This window comes from Mustela nivalis, assembly GCF_964662115.1.
Source record: "Mustela nivalis genome assembly, chromosome: 3".
Classification (NCBI taxonomy): domain Eukaryota; kingdom Metazoa; phylum Chordata; class Mammalia; order Carnivora; family Mustelidae; genus Mustela; species Mustela nivalis.
Genome location: NC_139022.1, coordinates 180,139,970 through 180,163,761, shown reverse-complemented (window position 1 = coordinate 180,163,761; position 23,792 = coordinate 180,139,970). Strand labels below are relative to the sequence as shown.

The following is a 23,792-nucleotide window of genomic DNA, read 5'->3' as shown; positions in this document are numbered from 1 at the left end:
GGACACTAGTCCTTTATCTGATATGTCGTTTGCAAATATCTTCTCCCATTCTGTCAGTTGTCTTTTGATTTTGTTAACTGTTTCCTTTGCTGTGCAAAAGCTTTTGATCTTGATGAAATCCCAATAGTTCATTTTTGCCCTTGCTTCCCTTGCCTTTGGCGATGTTCCTAGGAAGATGTTGCTGTGGCTGAGGTCGAAGAGGTTGCTGTCTGTGTTCTCCTCAAGGATTTTGATGTATTCCTTTCACACATTGAGATCCTTCATCCATTTTGAGTCTATTTTCGTGTGTGGTATAAGGAAATGGTCCAATTTCATTTTTCTGCATGTGGCTGTCCAGTTTTCCCAGCACCATTTATTGAAGAGGCTGTCTTTTTTCCATTGGACATTCTTCCCTGCTTTGTCGAAGATTAGTTGACCATAGAGTTGAGGGTCCATTTCTGGGCTCACTATTCTGTTCCATTGATCTGTGTGTCTGTTTTTGTGCCAGTACCATGCTGTCTTGATGATGACAGCTTTGTAATAGAGCTTGAAGTCTGGAATTGTGATGCCACCAACTTTGGCTTTCTTTTTCAATATCCCTTTGGCTATTTGAGGTCTTTTCTGGTTCCATATAAATTTTAGGATTATTTGTTCCATTTCTTTGAAAAAGATGGATGGTACTTTGATAGGAATTGCATTAAATGTGTAGATTGCTTTAGGTAGCATAGACATTTTCACAATATTTATTCTTCCAATCCAGGAGCATGGAACGTTTTTCCATTTCTTTGTGTCTTCCTCAATTTCTTTCATGAGTACTTTATAGTTTTCTGAGTATAGATTCTGTGCCTCTTTAGTTAGATTTATTCCTAGGTATCTTATGGTTTGGGGTGCAATTGTAAATGGGATTGACTCCTTAATTTCTCTTTCTTCTGTCTTGTTGTTGGTGTAGAGAAATGCAACTGATTTCTGTGCATTGATTTTATATCCTGACACTTTACTGAATTCCTGTACAAGTTCTAGCAGTTTTAGAGTGAAGTCTTTTGGGTTTTCCATGTTTGGACAAATTTCTATCCAATTTTTTTCTGCCACCTCTATTGTTTGGAGCCCCAGTTATACACATAGTATACTGAAATACTCAAGAATTTCGGTTTTATTTTGGTGCTACTGTAAATGGTACTACTTTTCAAAACCCTTTGTTCTGGTGGCTCACGACTGGTCTCCAGAAACACACTTGACTTTTGTATATTGTCCTTTTACCCTTCGACCTTTCTGACCTCAATTACTGTAAGAGATTTGTCTTAGTAAACTTCCAGGGATTTCTGTAGGTACAATCACATTGTCTGTAAGCAGGGTTCTGTCTCCCCTCCCCAACGTTACGGCACTGCTTTTCCTCATCTCGCTGCCCTATCGAGGACACGCGCACGGTGCTGAGTGGGAAGCGGGATGAAGGGTCTGTGGGCTCCAGGAGGAGCTCAGTTTTCGTGGTCAGGTGTGACGCTCAAGTAGGCATTGCTGTAGAAGCCCTGCATCGGGGTAATTAAGCTCCCTTCAAATCCTTTTCTTTGTCAAATACTTTTTTGCATATAGGAGATGATCATATGTATTTTTTCATTAGTTTATTAAAGTAGGGAATTGCAATGACCAATTGTTGGATGTCGAAGTGGCCTTGAATTCTTGGATAACCCTCACTCGCCCATCCTGTTTGGCCCTATTTGTATTGCTGATTACGTTTGCTGACCTGATTGTGTCCATGGTACATATCAGTCTGTAGTTTTCTTGAAGTGTATGGTTTTTGGTCAGGGTGATGCTGAACTTATAAACAAATTATCAATTTTTTAAATTGTATTTTCAATTTTCTACCAGAGGTTGCAGAAAATTGGTATTATTAATTTTTTTTCTAAAAGTGGTAGAATTTACCATTGAAACCTTCTGGGCCTGAGTGTTTTTTGTTTTATTTTGTTTTTTATTATTGAAATAGAAATAGGATCAAACAGTTGTGGTTTTTTTCTTGAGTAAATTGGGTAGTTTGTGTCTTTCGAGGAATTGGCCCATTTGGCCTAAATTATTGGATTTGTGGGGTTAGTATTTGTCTCTGTGTTTGGGCTACCACAACAGAAGCTCCTACTGGGGGCTTGAACAACACACATTTATTCCTCATAGTTCTGGAGGCTGCAAGTCCAAGACCAGGTACTTGCTGGCTGGTTTTACGAGCTTCTCAGGTGCTCTCTCAGGTGTGGTCTGAAGTCAGGCCCTGTTTGTGGAAGGAGGGAGAGACTGAGAACGTGGAAGGTGACGGTTTGAGTAAGCCGAGAGAGATTACATGCAGAAGCTTGTCGTAGGCGGCAGAAAGATGAGTGGGTCCAGCATCCTCTGGCCATCTCTGAAAAGTCATCTCTATAAAGAGGCCTCGACTAGGCTCAGTCACATGTATCATGCACTTCTCAAGACTGTGTCCTTAGAGCAGCTGCTGGGAGCAGGAAAGGCGAGTGGAGCCCACATCCAAGGAGAAGGGAGGGGGATGAAGAGCTTCCTAGTACCCCGTCCGGCTCACAGGTCAAGTGGCGGTCACGTCTTCCCAACACTGCTGATTTGCTTTCCAGCAGAGCTCTCTTCTTGGTTTGCAGTGACTCCGTATGCATAGTGAGGAGACAGCCCTGGTGTCTCTTCCTCTTCTTATAAAGGCAACAGTTCTAACAGATCAGGGCTCTGCTTTTATGACCTCATGCAACCTTAGTCACTTCCTTCAAGGCCCCGCCTCCACTGGAGGATTAGGGCTTCAACATATGGATTTGGGGTTTGGGGAAACAGTTAAGTTCATAGTTGTATACTCTTATTTTCATTCTGATGTCTGTGGGATCTGTAGTGATGACCCCTCTTTCACTCCTGATCCTGGTCATTTGTGTCTTCTCTATTTCTTGATCTGGCTAGAGGTTTATCCATTCCATTAATCTTTTCCTAGAACTGACTTTTGGTTCATCAAGTTTTCTCTACTTTTCTGTTTAAAGTTTCATTGATTTTTTCTTCTTTATTACTTCCATCCTTCTGCTTGATTTGAATTTATTTTCTCTTTTCCTAGTTACTTAAAGTAGAAGCTTACATTTTTTTTTTAAAGATTTTATTTATTTATCTGACAGACAGAGATCACAAGTAGGCAGAGAGGCAGGCAGAGAGAGAGAGGAGGAAGCAGGCTCCCTGCTGAGCAGAGAGCCCAATACGGGACTCGATCCCAGGACCCTGAGATCATGACCTCAGCCGAAGGCAGCGGCTTAACCCACTGAACCACCCAGGCGCCTGAAGCTTACATTATTTGAGATCTTTTTTTTCCTCATATAAATGTTTAATAATATCACTTTCATCAAAGTATTGCTCAGCTGTGTCCCACAAAATCTGATATGTTGTATTTTCATTTTCATTCAGTTCAAAGTGCTTTAAATTTCTTTGAGATGTTCTCTTTTACCCATGGTTGTTTAGGAGTGGATTGCTTTCCAAATATCTGGGCATCTTCCATATATCTTTCTAGTATAATCACATCATTGTCACAAAATATACTTTGTATGATTTCTATTCTTTTGAGTTTGTTGAGGATTGTTCAAAGTCCCAGCATTTGGTCTATCCTGAAGAATGTTCCATGTGCAAAGAATGCATGGTCTGCTGCTGCTGAGTGGGTGTTCTGTAAATGTCCGTCAGTTCAAGTCTTGACTGTTTACATCTTCTAAAGCCTTCCTGATTTTTGGTTTACTTGTTCTATTGATTACTGAGAAAGGAATGTTGTTGTCCCTGGGTATAGTCCTTTTTCTTAAGCCTACTGTGTCTCATATGCTCATAAGGACCCCAGCTTCTTTTGATTACTGATTACATGGCACATGTTTTCCTATCCACTTACTTTACCTACTTAGGTCTTTATGTTCAAGGTGTGTTTCTTATATTCAAAGCACATTCGTGACCTACGTCGGATATTCCTGTGGCTCTTCACACTCAGGGTGGACATTCTGTGTTGATGCCCCCTCTTCCTGAGGCCAGGTGAGGGCTCCTAAGCTCCAGTGCAAGTCTGTTGGCCGGGTGACAGGCCGTGTGTGGGCACTGCGCGCTGGTCTGTAGGATGTTTGGGAGGGCTCGTATACCTTCCCTGCATGGAAAAATCAAGATTTTGGTGCCCTCTCCCAGGTGATGGGTGAGCCTACCAGCCTCAGGGCACGGATCCTGGGCTGGTTCATGGGACCTCCTCTTGGATCCCCGCGCCATGTGCAGCCCTGCTGGTGGAGGCCGGAGGGTGTGTTCAGCTGGGCTCGGGGCAGCCGTGGGCAAAGTCCAGACCGTGGAGTGGAGTGGGAGATTTTACACGCGGAAGAGGAAGCCTGTTGGCTCTGAAGTACGGGGCCCTACAGGGGAGGGCAGAGAAGAGGAAGAAGACCCGCCACAAACGCCACCGAGTGAGGACACACGTGGCCCCTCGCCTGAGGAACAGTCCCCTCAGAGCCCTGATGCAGCAGCCGCTCTGTGGCCCTGCAGCCGCGTGTCTGTCTCGTGGGCGCCCGTGGAACGGTGTCTGGCTCCTGAGGACAGGCTCAGGCCGTTTCTCTACCGAAAGCTCTTTCAGAACTGACTGCAGGGGCCCAGCGCTGATCCCCAGACGGGTGCAGTGACACGGGTCCTCGGGTCGGGCTTGGACACCAGGGCACTGCCATCATGGCGGGGGCCGTGCGTGCTCCCTGCACCCTGCACCCTGCAGCAACTTCTCGCTGAGGGAAACAGGGTGTGCGGGGTTCAACGGGCGGGCTCTGCAGGTCACCTGGTTCGGTTGCTGATGCGGGCGGGGGACCCCGCTGTGGAGTCCGTGGGGGGACCCCGGTGAGCACAGCAGGCCGGGGCTGACGCCGTGGTGGGTGCGGGTCTGGGGACGGTGCGGGCGGGGCCTCCTGGACTAACCCGCGTGTGCTCGTCTCCTCCCCAGGGCCAGAGACGATGATCCCGCCGGGGGAGTGCCTGTACGCCGGCCGCAAGAGACGGAAGCCCGTTCAGAAACAGTAAAGTATCCCGTCTTCGGCTTTTGCTATGCGGTCGCGTGGAGGGATTAGGGTTAGGGTTAGGGATAGGTTAGGGTCGCGTGGAGGGGCCGGTCTCTGCTCCTTGTGAGGAGCGCATGCCGGGACGCCGAGAGCGAGGGCAGGTCGTGCGTGGCCAGCGGCGCGCGGGGCTGGGGCCACAGCAGCGGAGCCGGGTCTGTGGCCGCAGGCTCCCTGCACACCCTCAAGCCTGCGGCGCCTCTCCGGATGGCTCTGGGCCGCTTTCCCCACTTGGACTGGACGGCGAGGTCAGCGCGGAGGGACGCCTCTGGCCAGAAGTGCCCATGGGGGCCCAAGACGTCCACACGGTTTTCAGTGAGCGCCACATCCCTCTCGGCCTGGGGGAAGCCTGTCCTCGAGGACTCGCATGCGGCACTTAGTGTGCGGCTTTGACCCCTGCCTGGGGGCCTCCAGAAGGCTTGCAAAGTAGGGAGGGGGACCGGTGGCCCTCACTCCCCAGACAGAGTCCCGCTGCTGGCCCAGGGGCATGTGGGACACTAGGGCGTGCAGTCTGCCGTGGGGGTGGGCGGGACAGGGTTTGGGGCCGCTCTGCTGTGCCCCTGCTATGCCCCTGCTGTGCCCTGGGGCTGCCCCAGCTCCTGGCTCCTCTGGCGGGGGTCCCGCAAGGAGTCCCACTGTTGGCCTCTACGTGTGTGTGAGACGCAGCTCTGCCCAGTGCACGTGACTGCAAGGCCCCGTGTGTGGACTGCACCCTCCAGGGGCAACTGAAGCCGGGCCTGCGTCTCTGCGGCCCGGGCTGCCCTCCCCGACCCTGGGGGAGCGCGGCTCTGCAAGAGGTCTGGGATGGCGGCCACCACCTGACAATGGCGGGGAGGGCTCGAGAGGTGGGACTCGGAAAGTGGGCATGTCCCTGAGTGGGTCATGCGGCCGCCGTGGGCTGCCATGGGCCACCGGGGGCCGCTGTGGTGGTGCCACCCAGACTGAGGCGGGTGGCGGAAAGCGGCGGGCATCTGTGCCCGGGGCCAGGGAGTGCCGCTCATGCATGCGGGACAGGTCCCCGCTGGAGAGCACGCGGGCCTCAGGGCACACCATGCTCTGTGCGGGACCCTCTGGGGCGAGCGAGCTATGGTTCCTGCTTTCATTGTGTTTGCTCCAAGAACAGGGTCTGAGATAATGAGTTTTTGAGGCATTTATTATGGAGGAATTCATCTGAGTTATTGATGCTCGTCTGGTTCAAAACTCAGAGCCCCAGCAGTCCCCTCCCGCCCGCCACCCCAGCCGTGTCTTGGGAGCCTGTCCCGAGAGGCTCCTGCGGAAAGCAGCAGGTCCGGACACACGACATCCGTTCAGGGACGGCGTCCAGCCCGCTGTCCTTTGGTCCGGCAGCGCCCGGTGAGACCGTTTCGCAGATGCCCAGAGCTGCCCGCGTCATTTTGCGGCTGAGCTCCCCCCAGGGCAGCAGTCCGCCGTGAGCGCCACGCATGCCGGCCTGTTTGTGTGGGGACCACCTTCCCTGCGCTGCCTCCCCGGCTGCATCTGGATGAGCAACTTGGGGGAAGAGGGGCCTCTCCCTTGGGCGGCTCGTTTGCCGCTCACCGTGCCCGTGGGGGGCTGTCTGCCCTGGGACTCCTGGGATGCAGACCCTGCAGGGCCACACCTGCCTGGGGCTGTCTGGGTCAGTCCCCTGGGACTCGGGGACACAGTGAATGACACAGACACACAGAGGGGCACACCGCCTGCCGTGGGGTGAGCGATGAGCCCCGGTCTCTGACCTGGGAGACTTGTGTCTCCTGCCAGGGCCCACAGAGCCGCGGCCGGCTCTTCCTTGCCTTGCAAGAGGCTGAACACGGCCCCGCCCGGGCCCCCAGACTTTCCCGCGCGCAGGGCTGCTCTGTCCGGGGGTGCGGGCACCGGGCACGGGGAGGGCGCCACCAGCTCTGGACATTCCAGGCGTGCTTGGCTGTGCTGGAACACGCCTCCTTCCTGCCCTGTGCCCGCGCTGCATTTCAGACTTGGATCATTTTAGTTTGCGCTCTTCCCGTAAGTCAGGTTAAAACCCTATCTGGATTTCCTTTCCTGCAAACAGTGTTGGTCACTTTTGCTCATTTCGCTATTGAATTGTTTGTTTTTGTGCTCCTTGAGTCTTAGGGCTGGTTCTATACTAGAGAATCTGTTTTAAACACTTTCCTCCAGTTTTGATTTTACCTATCATGGTCTTTGCTGTGTGGAAAAATTAATTTTTATGAGGTTGATTTATTCATCATTTCCCTTGTAGCTAATTAATCTTATATCAAAGTTTGGAAGCTCTCTCTGCTATAAGCTTATGAAGGAATTTCCAGTACATTCTCTAAACTTTTTTGGGTCTCTAATACATATTTTAAACTTTCAAGCACTTGGAATATTCCTGGTTTGTGGTCAGGGTCTGTGTCTTCTTTTCCCACTACCACCGCTTGTCCCTAACACTGTTAACAGTCTCTTTCTTCCTCGCTGGTTGGGGAGGGTCTTGGACCGTTTAGCCTGGGGACTGGGTGGGTGGGTGGTCACCAACGAGAGCCCAGGGGTCACTTGGACAATCGCTAGGTGTTTGCAGATGGACCTGCCCAACACGTGCACTCGAACTGGCTCTGCGTACCGGGAGCAGGAAGCGGCATCTGGCATGTCTATGTGTCCTGACGGCCACCATCTCCGTCCGCATGAGGGCAGCTGCCGGCTGTGTGCTTGGGAGCAGAACACCTCTCTCGGGACATGTTTTAGGGACACTGGAGGCCGGATGAGTTGGTTTTGATGTCTGTTTGCACCTGGGACATGAGCCTTCCCCACCAGCTGTGGCTGCACTGGCTGCTCTGTGGCCCATGTTTCTGGCCAAGCCAGAGGGCTGTGGGGCTGCAGTTGGCCCCGTCCTCTTCTGGGGATGGTCTGTGGTAGGTCTGTGCATGCCTGTCTACTCTCCTGGAAGGGGTCAGCGATGGGCTGAGGAGACGCCCAAGTGCCAGGTCCTGGCTGGGAGCCCTTCTCCTGAGAGGCCCGTTTGGGGGCTGGGGAGCTGGGTACGGAGGCCATGGGGAGGCCCCATGGGAGTCTGCCTGCTCTCCCCAGGAGCTCCTAGAGGGGTTTGTGGCTTTTGTCCTTGCTGGAACTGGGTGTGTGTACATGCACAGTCTGGTGTGACACGTGCAAGCCCCACAGACATCCCCGACCCCGAACCGCACCTCCAGTGTCCTGCGTGCCGTTCCTGCCTCCACCTCTGTCCAGGAAGCCCTGATGTGCTCTGTCCAGTAGCCTGCTTTGTGTTTCCAGAGTTTTCTGTAAATGGAATCATGCACCATGGTCTTGAGATTCACTGGCAGCTGGCGTGCCCCGAGTGTGCTCCCATTTCCAGCCAAGCAGGGCGGCTACGTCCAGACGCCCCACCTCACTCGGTCACCAGTGGGCCGACACTCCGGGCTCCCAGGTTTGGGCCCGTACCAGTGAAGGTGCCGTGAACGTTTATGGACAAGGCTTTGTGTGCGGTGGGATTTTTGACTTCGACAGCACAGGCCAGTTACTTTTGGGGAACCACTGCACTGCTCTCCAAGCCTCTGTGCCGTCTGTGTCTCCGTGGGCTGCGGCCCGGCCTCGCGAGGCTCCCATCTGCCCTTCCTGAGCCCCAAGCGGAGCTGCGTGTCCTTTGTGGGCTGATTCATCACCCCCATTTCTTCTCTGGTGAAGTGTCTGTTTAAATAACTTGCCTTTCTTCATATTGGAGTTTCTGTTTTCTTGTTGGATTGTAGTACTTCTTCATGTGTTCTGGGTATAAGCTATTAGGGACACTTCCCCCAGTCTGTGGCGCTGCTTCTCATTTTGCTGTCTATCTTGTTTATTTTTTCAGTAATCTCTACTCGGAAGCTCGGGCTGGAGCTCCCAGCTGTGAGATCGAATCCCGCACACCTGTAGACGAGCACCAGGAGTCCCCTTCCCATGTTCTCAGTGGGGGTTTTCAAAAGACATTAAAAATATTGATGAGGATCATCTTATCAATTTTTTCTTTTATGACTTTGAGCGTGGATGTGTCTTCTGAGGGTCCTGGGACTGTCCCGAGGTCCCAAATATGCTGTCTTGTGTTTTCCTGTCACGTTTTAGAGGAGGCTATAGATTGAGGTCTGTGGCCCTCTTTGAGTTGATTCTGGGGAGTCGTGTGTGGTGAGGCCTGGTGCTCACCTACGTTCATGGGCGTCTGGTTCACCAGCCCCATTTCCTGAAAGGACTTTCTTTCCCTATTGGACTCCGTGATGTCTTTGTCAAATGAGTTGGCCAAAGATAAGTGGGTTTGTTTCTAGAGTCCCTGCTCTAGTCCCTGCTGTAGACTTCTGTCTTTCTCGTAACACGAAACCGTCTTGAATGTTGTAGATTTAGAGAAAGCTTAAAATCAAAAGGACAGTCCTCTAATTGTTCTTCTTTAATTGGCTTCCCTGGTCCTTCGTGCTTCCATGTACCTTTTAGGATGAGCCTGTCAGTTTCTGGGAAAAAGCCCTGCTGGCATTGTAACTGTGAGTGCGTTGAACCTGTCCAGGAGGTCGGTTGGGGAGCTCCCCCCCATTCTTCCAGGTCTTCTCTTTTGCTTCCATCGGAGACAGCGGCGGCTGTCTCGTGCTGCTGATGGCACTGGTCTCCCGTCCCCTGTCCCTTCCTGCTGAGTCTCTGCCCAGGGACTTGGCGCTTCCTCCTCGGGCCCCTAGGCCTGTGCCTGAGGCCAGCCTGGCAGGGCGCTTCCCCTGCACGTGGGCCTGGGGTAGGAGGGTTCCCGGTCTGGCCCCTGGGGCCGGGGAGAGGGCTGATAGGGACGCGCCAGGGGCAGCCGGGGCCGCGAGACACTCTGAAGGTGCCCTTCCAGCACCCGACCCTCCAGCAGGCGCCCCATGGGAGTGGGGTCGGGGTGGGGAGCAGTCACCACTCAGCTCACTCTCGAGCAAGGCTGAAAGGGAGGCTCCCCCCGCCCCCAGCCCTCCGCAGACGTGACATTTCAGCGGGGACCATCTGCTCATCTCCCGTGGCCTCCCTCTCCGAACCCCGCACCTGCCCTGGGTACAGCCCTGTCTCTGGGGAGACCTTGGGTGTCTTTCACTGGCGGTGGTAGGGCCGGGGGCTCTCTTTCCACCAGCAGGTGCCGGCCCTGCTAGAGATGCTCTTGGTCCCCAGGACTCCTGCCGGTTTACGCGGAGGCCGGCTGCATGAGGGATTCGAGGCAAGTGCCTCATTAAGGAAGAAACCCAGCGGAAAGTGAAAAGACAACAAAGACTGGGCAAAACACCTGTGCATAGCACACTGGTCAAGGACTCGCATCGGGAAGATAAAGGACCCCGTAACCAGACACGAAGTAGACAACCCAGAGCGGCCTGGGGGACCCAGTGGTGAAGCGTCCGCCTTTGGCTCAGGTCACGGTCCCAGGGTCCCCGTGTCGGGCTCCCTGCACAGCGCGGAGCCTGCTTCTCCCTCTCTGTGCCGGCCTCTCTGCCTGCTTGTGACCTCTGTCTGTCAAGTAAATAAAATCTTTAAAAAACAAAAAACAACAAAAAAACACCAAGAACAGGAATGAAAAGAGGGACAAAGATGTGGCCTCGGGCCGGAGCGGCAGACTTTCATGTGCTTTCTGTGGTCTGGGCCCTCAGACTCTGCAAAGCAGGTTTGTGCTTGGGGTCTCCTGACAGACAGACTGTTTGACCTCTCCATCCTCATGACAAGGAGGAACTTTCGGCCAGAAGACACTCCAGCCCCTAGAAGCAGCAGGAGCCCTCACGCCGGCCGGGTGCCCCAGGGAGGGATGGCCCTGGGAGCCAGGCCAGCCCGTTCCCGAGCCTGCCGGCGGCCCTCCCCATGCCAGCTACTGGACCCGATTCATTTGGCTTCGGATGCTTTTGTGTGCGTGATGTTTACCAGGGCCTGCAGACGCTGCTTCTGTGAGGCGGGAAATAGGGTCAGACGAAGGAGACTGTCATCCCGGGGCCTCAGACAGGCAGATGAGGGAGGTCACTGGGAAGCGGCTGGGGTCTGGGGTCAGCTCTGTTCTGTGAGGGGGTGGTGGGCAGGGAAACCAGGGCCAGGGGAATTTCCCTGTGGGGGAGAGTGGCTCGGTCGTGGGACCCAGGGCTCCAGCCGCCCCCCCACCGGCACAGCCCATGACCTCACGGCCTCCGATGGGCGAGTGGGGCGGGCAGGACGGCGCCCAGGCGTCCTCCGTGATGACTCTTTCCTCCGACCCTTTCTGCCCTGCGGCCCGAGGGGCTGGTCGCATCAGCACCACAGGTCCTAACAAGGTCATTTGTTAAAGCTGAGCACGTGCAACTGGGGCCAGGGTCCTCCTCCGCTCCGGGGAAGGTGCACACAGAGAGGTCAGGAAGTTTGCCGGAGCCACACAGCTGGTTCGCAGCCATGCTCCCGAGAGGCCTTCCCACTCCGGAAGCGCCCCTCTCGGTGATGGGGCCCCCGCAACCTCGTGTGCACAGGGTCAGGAGACTTTTTTAAAATGTTTGTATTTATTTATTTGTCAGAGACAGAGAGAGGATGAGCAGGATCTTGGGGCGGGAGAGGGAGAAGCAGGCTTCCCGCTGAGCAGGGAGCCCGACACGGGGCTCGATCCCAGGACCCTAGGGCCACCACCTGAGCTGAAGGCAGGCGTCCAGCCCACCAAGCCACAGGCGTCCCAGCATCAGGGACTTTTGTCCTTCTCAGTGCCTTTTTCATTTAGAAGCTGATTGCACTGTAAGGTCACTTCTAGGGACGGGTTTGCAGCTCGCGGGTGATGGACGCTGGTGGGGAGCCCCGAGTCTGACTGTGCGTGCTTCCCCACAGGAGGCCGGCCACGGGGGCCGAGAAGTCAAACCCTTCTAAGCGGCACCGGGACCGCCTCAACGCTGAGCTGGACCATCTGGCCAGCCTGCTGCCGCTCCCTCCCGACATCGTGTCGAAGCTGGACAAGCTTTCTGTCCTGCGCCTCAGCGTCAGCTACCTTCGTGTGAAGAGCTTCTTCCAAGGTGGGTCTCTCGCCTGCGCCCACGTGTGCCCATCTGGTTATCTCCGTGTCCATGTGCGTGTGTCTGGGAGTCACCTGTGCCCGCGTGCTCCCAGCTGGAGGTCACCCGTGCCCACCTGGGACTCACCTGGGTCCCCCCACTTGGTTGGGACGGGCCAGTTTGCACCCCTGTCTTAGGGGGTCAGTCAGAGGAGCGGTCACTAAAGGCTGAGGAGCCAGAGCGGCCCTGCGGGAGGGGCTTTGGAGGGCCAGGTGCGTCTTCGTGGGGCAGCAGCACGGCACTGAGCTCAGGAGGCCACGTTCCCCTTTTAGCCAGCGTAGCTGTCGGGCAGCCAACCTCCTGTGTTGTTGCTTCGCATGTCCTGGGGCTGCTGTGACCAGCCCCTCTGCTAAGGGGTGCCAGGCGTGTCAGACCCTCGCCGCCACTGTGTGTGGGGAGCTCTCCTCCATCAGATGCTCTGGGCCGGGCCTTCTCCCTGTGGGCTGGCTCAGGTCCTGGGGGAGAAAAGGGACTGTCCCCACCCTACTTCAGAGCTTGTGACTGTCGCCTTCATCTCGAATGAAGTCTGAACTTCTTACAAAATCGTGACCTACTCCGTGTCTTTGGGAGTCAGGAAAATGCACGAGTGAAGTGGGGGGGGGGCGCTGGGGAGGGGTGGGGGCTGCGGCCAAGCCGAGTCCGGTCTCTGCCTGGAGACTGCGGGGTCGACCTCCGCACGGCTTCGCGTCGCTAACAAGATGCCTGGGGCTGCAGTGAGGCCGTCTGGCCGAGGCCCTGGGCCGGCATGAACCCCGGCGTGAACCCCAGCGTGCCCCACCTCCACACGTCGGGGAGCGGCTGGCAATGTGACGGGCCAGGCCCGGACTCCTTGTGGACCCAGACGTGTCTGAGGGGTGACTCAGCCGCTTTGTGTTGCCCCCAGGAGAGGGAGGGCAATTTTCCTGAGGACTCAGCCTGTCCTCAACCCCGACTTCCTCCGGAGACCGTTGTGAGGGAAGGTGAGGGTCTGTGGAGAACTCTGCCTGGTGCGTGCAGCGGGCTCCCCACCGTGGCCTTCGTTTCTCTTACAGACCCTCTGACCGCAGCTGGCCTCAGAGAGCCTGCTCGGTGTGTGAGGGCTCTACACGGGGCTCCCTCCCACCTCCCGCTGATGTCCAGAATCTGGGAGCCCACTCACGTATGCCCTTGCTCTGCTCTGGGCTGGTCGCCAGCCGTGATGGAAAGGCTACCTGCCCTGGAGGCGAGGCCGCCCACACGAGGCCAGGTGGCCATCGGGTCTGCTGGGATAGGGGTGGTCCTGGGGACTGGGAGCCACGACATCGGCCATGCCCAGGACCTCTCTAGGGCAGCCCCGTCCCCTGGGCCCCCATGCTTCCCCGTGCTACCTGCATCTTTCGTCCCTGACACGGGCCTGTGGGACTTCCCACAGCCCAGGCCTGGGGTTCACCCAGCTCTCAGCTGGCGGACTTCTCAGGGGTGGTGAGGGGCAGGTATTAATCGCAGGCTGCGCTGAGGCAGCCCCCACCCCAGGCTGTCAAGTGTTGGGCCCCTCATTGCCAAGGACCTGCATCTGGATGGAGACTCCTGGGTCAGGGCCCCTTCCCGGGGGACAGAGGGATTCAGTTCCCCTTCCAGTGGTGCTGGGGGATCCCCGGGCCCTCAGGCAACAGTGCCTGGTGCCACCCTGACCTGCACCAAGAGCCCCTCGTGGCTTTCTTTCCTCCGTGGGGAGCTATATGCCGGGCAGATTGCTGTCCCGCAGCCTCCTCCCGCAGGTCACGTTCACCACTGCGTGTGAATGCTGTCGGCATTGTCCTGTGCAGCGTCCACACGTCTGGCTCCTGCCTCTCTCTGGAAGCTCTGGTGTCCAGGGTTTGGGGTTCTCGGTTGCCCGCGGCCTCGGGTGGGCCAAGAACACCCATATATCAGAAGGTGGTACCACACTGCGCTTTACGGTGGGACAGTATCATTCCCAGCTTCCGTGTTCTGAGCAGAAGTTGAGAGTAACAGCTCCTCAGGGGTTTTGAATTACTTTTTAAAATGAAGAATCAGCAGTGAGTCAGCCAGTGGGGCCTCCAAGTGCACTGAGCCAGCTATGGGCTCAGTGCCGGTGACTGGTCCTGGGGGCTTCCAGGAGATTAGGGACTGTGCCCAGGTTTCTGTACCTGGGTGGGGGCACTGTCCAGATGTCCCACAGGCCCCTCCTCGTGCCCCCTTGGGGAGGCCTCGTCCCCGTTCCCAGGGCTTTTTGGCCAGTCCGTCTAAGGTCAGTTTGCTGGGGTGAGTCGGGACATGTTAGCAGTTGTGCAGCATAAGAAGGTCTGTGATGTGATGAGGGAGAGAGGCGTGCAAAGTGTGGTGGAGAGCCGTGGTCCCCAGACCAGCCTTGGTGAGGTGCTTCTAGCACTACTGGTGACTCCAACTCCCACTGAGGCCCATTTGGACGGGGGGGCCAGGTTTGGGGCCACCTGGGGTGGGGCTGGTGGCTTGCCTCCTCCCGCTGGCACAGCCTCGCCGACCTGACCTCCTGCCCGGGCGGTTGGGTAGGGACTGGGTCACCTCTTCTCTGGACGGATCTAGCTGTGCCAGCCAGGCCAGGCTTGGTGGGCTCAGAAAGACCCCAACCCAGAGTTCCCAAGAGTCTAGGCAGCTGTCCCAGTACCTGCCTGAAGGCCTCGCTCTTCTTAACCAGATGCTACCCCCCACCTCCTGCTGATGCAGGCGATGGCCTCCAGGTCATCTGAGCCCATGGGCCCATCGAGGTCCTGGGGCAGGCCTGTGAGGTCCAGCTCACTGCTACATGGCCGCCGTCCTGGCTGGCTGTCGAAACAAACTTGATTTCTCCACCATGCCTTTTCTACCAAGGATTCTAAAGTTTGTGATCCCTTCAAGCTGTGCATTGTAGAGGAAATTCTAGAAACTTTCTGGGTTCATTTCCACTGTGCAGTGAGAAAAAAATCAGGCTCCAAAAATTGGATCTTAATCTGCGCTTCCTGACTGAGAAATGGGCGAGTTAATTTCATTAAAGCTTCCATAAAACCTTACCTTTGGGAAGGACAGGACCTGGAGCGTTTCAGTGTCCAAGGGTAATGAGGCCTCAAAATCCGCCTGTAATGTTGACTCTCATGTTGGCGTTGGAGGGTTTGTGGAAGCAGCAGGGTCTTCAAATTTTACTTATCTGGTTTCTGCACGGGCGGTGGGCCAGTGCTTCCGTTAACCCCTCTGCTCCCACACAAGACTGGGATTTTCCACTATTGTGAATGTCACTGTTCGCAAAATAGGAAACTGAGAGCTGACAGACGGCGGGCAGGCAGGGCAAGAGGAGAAGCAGAAAGGACCCTTGTGGTGGGGCCTGACCAAAGCTGGTTCCTCCAGGATGGAGAGTCCCAGGAGCCCCAGCACCCCATCCCTTATGCCCAGGGGTCCATCAGGGCCCTTCTCCCCAGGTAGAAGCCCGGGAGACGGAGCCAGAACTTGGGTCAACACAAGACAGCTTTGGTTTTTTCTTCCCCGCCCCAGCAAACACCAACTTTGTGGCTGCCCACCCCCCACCCTGCCCCGCTCCCCACTGCCAGCCCGGGAAGAACCAGGACAACCCCGATGTTTCTGGTCCGAAGAGTGCAGTGTCTCTCCCCTTAACCCCCAACACCCCTCCTCGCCTGGGCTCCCAAGGCGGGCTGCGCTTGGTGTTGGCAGGATCTGTCTTTCCAGTGTGAGCTTCTCCCCGCACTCCTCTAGGGCTGCCGCAGGCAGGAGGGCTGGCGCTCGGGTCGGGTCAGGTCGGGTGGTCGGCTGCTTCTCCTCCTGGTCCTGCGCCTGTCGTAGCTGTGGTTTCCTACCCTTCTGGTTCAGAGCAGCGGCGGGCAGAGAGGCGGGGGTCCAGTGGGGTCCCGTGCGGTCAGCATTGCCAGCAGGCAGGGCTCGGTGGGGAGCCGGGGGTCTTCTCCTACACCTGGTGCTCCGTCCTCTCCAGCTAGTGCCTGGCACCCGATTTCTTAGCCTCAGGTGTCATTCGGGGCCTCGAACCTCTTCTGTTGAGGCCCCTGCTCGTGTCTCCAGGAGGATTTGGAGGATTTGAGACATTCCAGGCCAGTTCTGGGCACTGTGGCCCTCCCTGCTCTCCAGGAAGTGCACACTTTGGATACCCCCCAGGTCGGCAGACGGCACTGACCACGATGGTGCCACCTGGGTCCTGCCAGGAGCTTCCGGCCTTGGTCCTTAGCATTTCTTTCTTTCTTTCTTTTTTTTTTTTAAAGATTTCATGCATTTATTTGACAGACAGGGATCACAAAGCAGGCAGAGAGGCAGGCGGTGGGGGTGGGGGGGGGAGCAGGCTCCCTGCTGAGCAGAGAGCACGACTCGGGGCTTGATCCCAGGACCCTGAGATCATGACCTGAGCTGAAGGCAGAGGCTTTAACCCATGTCGTTTGCATTTCTTGAGTGTAGAGAGACAGCAGCTCCCAGGGCCCCCACCAGCCCCAGCAGCCACATGGCAGGCCTTTGTAGAGGTCCTCAGGAAGCACCTCTCACGGGGCACAAGCTGAGGACAGAGAGCCCTCGCCAGCCTCCGTGGGCAGGTGGGGGCACTGGACTCACAGCACAGCCCCTCCCAGGAGACCCTCCTACCGGGCTCGAACATCCTGTCCTCTCACGGCCCCTGGCCGCCCTGCCCAAGTCCCCTGGAATCTCCTTTTGGGACTTGGATGTACATGGCACCCTGTTCTTTTGGGGCCTCCACTCTTGCAGACAGAACGAGTTCCGTATGAACAACCTGTCACCAGGAGGACAACAGAAGAGCCGCCATGGTCCCTGTGCCCTGGCATGTGGAGTCTAGTGGAGAATTCTGTACCAAATTAATGGTTTTTCTGTTTCCAAAAGTACAATGGACCCATAACCAGTCAGTCTTCCTGCCGACAGACAACAATGCAAGGTAAATGGTCTGAAACCTGTTACGATGTATCAGTGCGACCGCAGGAAATTAAGGAATACTGAGAGACCAAAAGCTAAGCAACCCAAGGGGGTTGATAAGAGGAAATCTAAAGGACTTCATGCGCAAGGAGGGAATTGCAGGTGGGACTTGGGGGGAGGTGGGAGGAAGACCAGAGACCCAGAGACGGGGGGGACTGTGTGGGCGGGCTGAAGTACACGCCGTACAAAACAGTAATTCTTTGTATCGTAGGAACAAAACCAGAGAGAGAATAAATTCCTAACCACAAAAGCACGTAAAAGTGGAGAGAGACTTGAGGCACAGACGTCAGTGGTCCATGTGTCGATTTCCTGGGAAAGTTGGTGAGCTGATTCCTCACACAGTGTCCGGGTTAGTCATCAGGACGAGAGAACTGGGGTTTCCTCTCCAGCTAGTGTAGAGAGAAAGTAGAATGAGAAAATGCAGTCAATCAAAGAGAAAAAGAAAAGAAAGGAGAAAAGAGAGATATGGAAGCATGGAGTAGAAAACACAAAATCCCAGTTATGCCACAAAGTACAGTGAACGTGGATACACTGAACGTGCCGACTACAGGACAAGGGTCGTTGGAGCGCGTTGCTGCATCAGCTTACAAATGGCCTGGAAAGGTGCTAATGAAAGAAATCTGATGAATCCATTTTAATGTAAAAATTTGAATTTTGGTTAAAAATATTACTGGAGGTCATGAGGGAGTCTCTAGATAATGATTTAAAAAATTTAAATCAGTTAAAATTTTAAATTGAAAAAATCTTATCAAGCAATAAAATAATTTAAAATTTGAGGGCTTCTAGTAACATGACCTTAGAAATACAAAACAGAAATTGACAGAACTATTCAGAAAAATACATGAATTCATCATCACAAAAGGTTTTAAATAATTCTTTCAGTATTTAATAAATCAAATAAATACAAATCAGTAAAGGTCCCAGGAGATTTAAATGATGCAAAAAAGTGAATCTAAAGGACACACTTAAAACACTGAAACTACAGAGTTCATGTCTTTTCAAACCCACATGACATTTGTAAATATACTGAAAACGTATCAGTCCATAAAGCAGGTCTCAATAAATTTCAAAAGACAAAATTATGACAACTTCATGTTAAGACCTCAGTATAATTGAGCTGGAAGTCAGTAATAGAAAGATGACTTGAAAGCCTTTGTACTTGGGAATAAATACACTTGTAGCTAACTCATAAATTAAAGAAGAAAGCATTATGGAAGGAAGAAAATATTCACAAATCAAAATGTATAGGATGCAGCTAAGGTAACCCTCAGATATAAATGAACTTATGAGTTTGTATATAAAAAGTAAAAGTGGAAAATTAATGAACTACTTGGTTTAGTAGTTCTGATAAAGAAAAGTAAAATAAGGAGAGAATCAAAGAAAGAAAATAATACAGGGGAAGTGAAATACAGTAGAATCCATCCACAGTGATAGAACTTACAAAGATCTGATGAGACTGAATGGGGAGGAAAGAATCAGCAGTACGGGGGCGCCTGGGGGGCTCAGTGGTTAAGCCTCTGCCTGCAGCTCAGGTCATGATCCCAGGGTCCTGGGATCGAGCCCCGCGTTGGGCTCTCTGCTCAGCCGCGAGCCTGCTTCCTCCTCCCTCTCTGCCTGCCTCTCTGCCTACTTGTGGTCTCTGTCTCTCTCTCTCTCTCTGTTAAATAAATAAATAAATCTTAAAAAAAAAAAAAAGAAAAGAATCAGCAGTATGAGGATGTAGAGAGAATATGCTTCTAGATGCCACAGATATTTAAAAGGTAATTCGGAGGGGCATCTGGGTGGCTCAGTCAGTTAAGCATCTGACTTTGGCTCAGGTCATGATCATAGGGTCCTGGGATCAAGCCACACATCAGGCTCCCTGCTGAGTGGGGAGTCTCTTTGTCCCTCTGCCTCTCCCCTATTCATGCTTTCTCTCAAACAAATGAATAAAATATTTAAGAAAAGATAATTTGAGCTATTAAGAACAAATTTATGCCAATAAATTTGAAAACATAAGTGAACCCATGCCTGAAACTTTGGCTTGTTAAAATTAACTCAAGAGGAAATAAAAGCCCCAAATAGTCATATGACTAATAAGTTGAATCAGGGGGCACCTGGGTGACTCAGTCCATTAAGTGTCTGACTCTTGGTTTCTGCTCTGGTCCTGATCTCACTCACAGTCGTGAGATGGAGCCCTGTGTCGGGCTCCACACTCAGCACAGAGTCTGTCCCCCACCATCTCCCTCCCCTCTGATCCTCCCCCTGCTCGTGCATGTGCACGTGCTCTCATAAACAAACAAACAAACAAATAAATCTTTTTTAAAAAATTGAGTCAATAGTTAAAATCTAGGCCCGGATGGTTTTAAAGCAATCTCCACCAAATATTAAAGGAAAAATCATTCCACTCTATACTGAATTCCTGTGGTGCTGCATTGGAATTAGAGGTTGTGGTGTAAGCTCATGGTTTTCAAAACATATAGACAAATACAGACATAGATGTGTGTGTGTGTGTGTGTGTGCTCTGCCCTCTGGCAAAGGCCGGTGGAGCAGTGAGCACAGCTCCCATTCTGCTCTTGGTTTCTAGATGCTGCTCACCGACAACGGAGCTCGGGCTTCCTGCTGGAGTCAGAGCAGGGACGGCACAGGTCAGCTTGGAGCACAGGTCTGGCTCAGGGTCGAGCCCCGGGTCCTGGGGCTCTGTGCTGTGCGCCGACTCTCGTTCTGGGTGGCACCCACGGCACGTCTCATCTGGGTCATCTCCTCCTCCAGCCTGGTCTAGCGTCGTGCCGCCCCAGGCCCTGCCGGTCAGAGCTGACCTCCAGCCTTGCCTGTGCGTACCTATGAAGGCAGATGGCGTGACCTCAGCTCTGCTCTTCCCCATGCTACATCCAGAGGTCAGGGGCAGAGGGGAAGCAAGGGAGCTTAAAGCTCCCTGAATGGGGGGAAAAGAATCAACAGTATGGAGGACGTGACAAGGACGGATGCGTATCGATGCCACAGATATTTAAAGACCCAGGACCCTTGGCTCAACCTTGAGCCAGAAAGTGACCGCAGTGCTCAGAGAGGGTAAGAGACAAGCCACGGGACACAGCTATCCCAACAGGGCTCTCACTGGCCAAGTCTGGACCAGTTCATCATTAAAATGAATAAGGAGAGTAATAGTTCATGACCCAGTGAATAAAATCGGGTTCCATAAACGTACCTTGATACGAATGAATGAGTGAGTGGTGGGGCCGACTACTGATAGGCAGGAGGAAGGGCTGTGGATAGGGGACTGGAGGCAGAGGGGCATCACAAAGTCAGTGGTCACTAACCATTGTGGCAATAACTCAGGCAGGAAATGTGCTAAAATCAGTGCATCAGAGTGGGGTCAGAAGTGGGATTATCGTGGTCTTAAAACTGTCTCCCAGCAAGGTACGCATTCATGCCTAAGGAAGAGCTTAGAATGGAGAAACCAGCTGTCCCAGGCGACCAGCTCTGACCCCGCTGACGGCGGCGTGCACTGGGGTCATGCGCCACACACCAGGAGGCAGAGAAAAACACATTTTCTCTTGGGTCATTTTCCCGCTGAGGAGGGCTAGACCTTGGTCTAACCAGGAGGCAACAAACACACCCAGATGGTTTGCAGAGTAATTGGCGCTGGTCTTCAGGGTCAAGGTGGTGGAAGGTGGGGCAGACCAAGGACACTGGGGACAGAGGGGCCCCAGCTGAGAGGGTGTTTGTGGCACAGTCGGTGCAATCTCCAGGCAAATGGAATGTGTGCTGTCTCGGAGCGTCTCTGTAAGCTGGACATTGTCTCGGAACAGCACAGAAGCTGCGGGAGAGGAAACTAACCCTGGAAAGTTGCTCTGAGGCGTCCATCGTGGCCGCTCAGGAGCGGGACCAGGAGCGAGTTCCTGGGAGACTCGGGGGTGCTGGCGGGCAGGGGAGAGGCCGGGGCCGTGGCACACGCCTGCGTTTCTCAGGCAGGTTGTGTCGGCACTTGGCATCTTCGGGCGCCCAGTCCTTTGGTCAGGACAGACGAGTCAGCACTTCCCAGACTGGGTCTGAACGTGGGACAGGGGCATTGTGCGGCGGGACGGGTGCCGTGGGGCACGAGGTGGGGCCACAGGGACTTCCCTGACAGCCCCGCACACCTGCTGGGCTCCCTGTCTCGCAGCTGAGCGCCCCCCCCAGTCCCTCAGGCTCTTCAGATCCTTCCTTGGTGTGGCCCCCAGGCTGCGTCCCCCACCACACCCGTCCCGTCCCGCCGCCCCACACTGCTGGCACAGCCTCCCCAGGAGGGCAACCCCCAGAACAGGCAGGGATGCCCGTGCGAGCCCGTGAATGAGCCCGACCTGCGGAGGCCCCCGCGCACATGGCCTCCACTCCTTCCAGCCCGCAACTCTGGCCCGAGTGATGCCCGCTTGGTAGGAACCGCTCACTTCACCGTGACGCCGACGGTGACTCACACGCGAACTTCAAGTCGGGTTATTTGCAAAATCGAGGTTGTGTAACTGGAGGCTTCTTTATAAATTTATTATAAATCCATTCTTTATCCATGAATCAGATGTTCTCTGGCAGCTTGCTCCTCCCGGTCTTGGACCCCGGGGGCCTGTAGGTGCAGCACGGGGGCTGCTGGCCGAGAGGCCGCCAGGCGTGCCCCCCGAGACTGGCGCTGCGGGGTCGCAGCCGCCCCCCAACCCTGGGGCTGTTGGCGCCGTGGCCCTGCCCCGCGGCGCACATGGGGGTCTTCCCCTGCACACTGTGTGCTTAGTCCCCGACGGAGCATCTGACTTGAGAAGCAGCAGCTCCCTTTCCGGGCTTGTCTGGTTGGGCTTCACGGTTTCTGGAGCTCGTTCCTCCAGCTGTGCGGAGACTGAACCCGCTGCCCCGCGGCTCGGCTGTTCCAGACCCTTCACACCGGGAGAGAGCCTGGGTCTGCCGCGGGCCGCGTTCCCTTTCCTGTTTCTTCCCGGAGACCTCTTTTTGGTTACGTCCTGCTCTGGGGACTGGAGGAAAGAGCGCATTTTCTATGCAGAACGTGGGCCCCCGTTAGGCCGCGCAGCCCCGAAAGTGGTCACACATGTTGTTTCCGGCGGAGACGGTCAGGGGGCCTGTGGCCTGTCTGCGGCGGCTCCGAGGAAACCTGCCTCCGGTGCTGCTTGTTGAGCCGTGGGGAAGTGTGACATCTCCCGCTGGCCTGCTGCCTTTTGGAAAGTGGGAGATCTCTGTAGAGAATCCCAGCGCGACGGCGTGCGTCTCACACTGCTCTGCTATTCTCCAAACGCGGTGCCGGCGAGAAACGTGCCTTTGCGAGAAACGTGCGTTTGTTCGTACTCCTGACGTTTTCCTTGCGTCCAGAACTTGAGGCTTTCGATGGCTGCTCTGGTCACTCCCCCCCACCTTGCGAGTCCCCACCTGCCCGGACACTTGCCCGGGGCTGTGGACTCCCCTCCCCCGCGCAGAGCCGTCAAGACGCACCCCCACTGTGGGTCAGGGAAGGCCACGGAAAGGAGCCCTCCCTTCCTCCGACTCACGCTGTCCAGACCCCAGCACAGAGCGTCCTCGCCCGGGACCTGCTCCCTCCGCCCCCCGGCCTGGGTCTCACATGCTGGGTCCACCTGCTTGGCCGGCCTGACGCGGCGATGAGAGAGGCGAGTGTCCGCCCAGTGGGCCCTGCCTCTGGGGGCCCCTGTGTGTCATCATGAAATCATTTTGTCCCTCACAGAAGGGGGCATGGCCTGGGCGGTCCTCACCGGTGTGGGAGACATCCAGGCTCAGACGGAGGGACCCCTGGGGAGGGGAGGCCGGAGACTCGCCCCCGGCCCTGTGCTGCCCACGGGGGGTCTCTTCTGGCCGTGCCCGCACCCCCAGTGGAATGCCGGTCCTGTGACCCTCCCCAGAAAGCCCCATCTGTCTGCAGAGTCGGAGCAGATCATGGACGGAGGCCCTTCACGGGGGGCTGCGGGAGGAGAGCGCAGGGGAGCGGCACGCCGAGCCCTGCATGTCTTCATGGGAGCCGTGAGAAAGTTCTGTGTGCCCCGCTCCGGGGGACAGGGCCAGCCCTCCTGCTCTGTGGGTATAGATGTCCCCGGAAGGGGAGAGCCCCGCCCCCAGGAGCAGCCTGACAGGCACTCTGTCCTGTGCAGCGGGGGCTGCCCGTCTTCTGGGCACTGGGGGTGCTCCAGATCCTTATCGTCCGGGTCCCTCCCCAGACTCCTGCCCTGACCAGGCGCCTTTCCCCACACACGCTGGGCGCCCCTGCTCTGCCCACTGTCCTCCCGAGGGCCTTCCCAGAGCCACTCTGTGCCCCGCGGCCCTCCCAGCCTGCCCCAACCTGGCTGCTCCCCACGGCTCCCCTCCCCTCCAGGGCTGGAGGAGGCTGGGCTTGTCAGGAGACCCCGGTGGTGTCCCAGCTCCCTCTGACCCTCCCTGGGCAGAAGCGGGCGAGCCCCTGACCCCAGAGCAGCACAGACCGCAGGCCTCTGAGGGAGGTGAGCGGACCTGTCCTGGCCTCTGGGTGCAAGGCCAGCCTGTGCCACAGGTAGCGGGGCAGCCAGCACTCACCTCTGTGAGTAGTTCAACGCCCTTGAGGATCACTGTACCCCTTTCTTCCAGCACGGACGCCCCTTCCCCTCCAGAGGCCAACCGAGGAGTCCGTTGTTTAGTCCTTGGAAGGTGAAGGAAGAGATGACACCAGTGAGGCGCTGGCCGGTTCATTTGCTCTAGAAACAGCAGAGGGGTCTATAGACCCTGTTAGGGCGGACCTGTGCCCTCCAGGAGGGGCAGCGCCACACCCACCATGGCCCTGCTCCTGGGAAGCATGCACTCCCCGCTGACTCTCTCTGCC

At 55.4% G+C, this 23,792-nt stretch overlaps 1 protein-coding gene across 4 annotated transcripts in view; it reads left to right on the top strand.

The window, feature by feature from the left end:
• Positions 1–23,792, top strand: part of AHRR (aryl hydrocarbon receptor repressor) — a 76,966-nt gene that overhangs the window by 6,021 nt on the left and 47,153 nt on the right. For all 4 annotated transcript variants that reach the window (XM_082724607.1, XM_082724606.1, XM_082724605.1 and 1 more), the window contains exons 2-3: positions 4,931–5,003; positions 11,829–12,010. In XM_082724607.1, coding sequence (XP_082580733.1) covers positions 4,942–5,003; positions 11,829–12,010 — 244 coding nt within the window. In that variant the 5' untranslated portion in view covers positions 4,931–4,941. The remainder of the gene's footprint in view (positions 1–4,930; positions 5,004–11,828; positions 12,011–23,792) is intronic.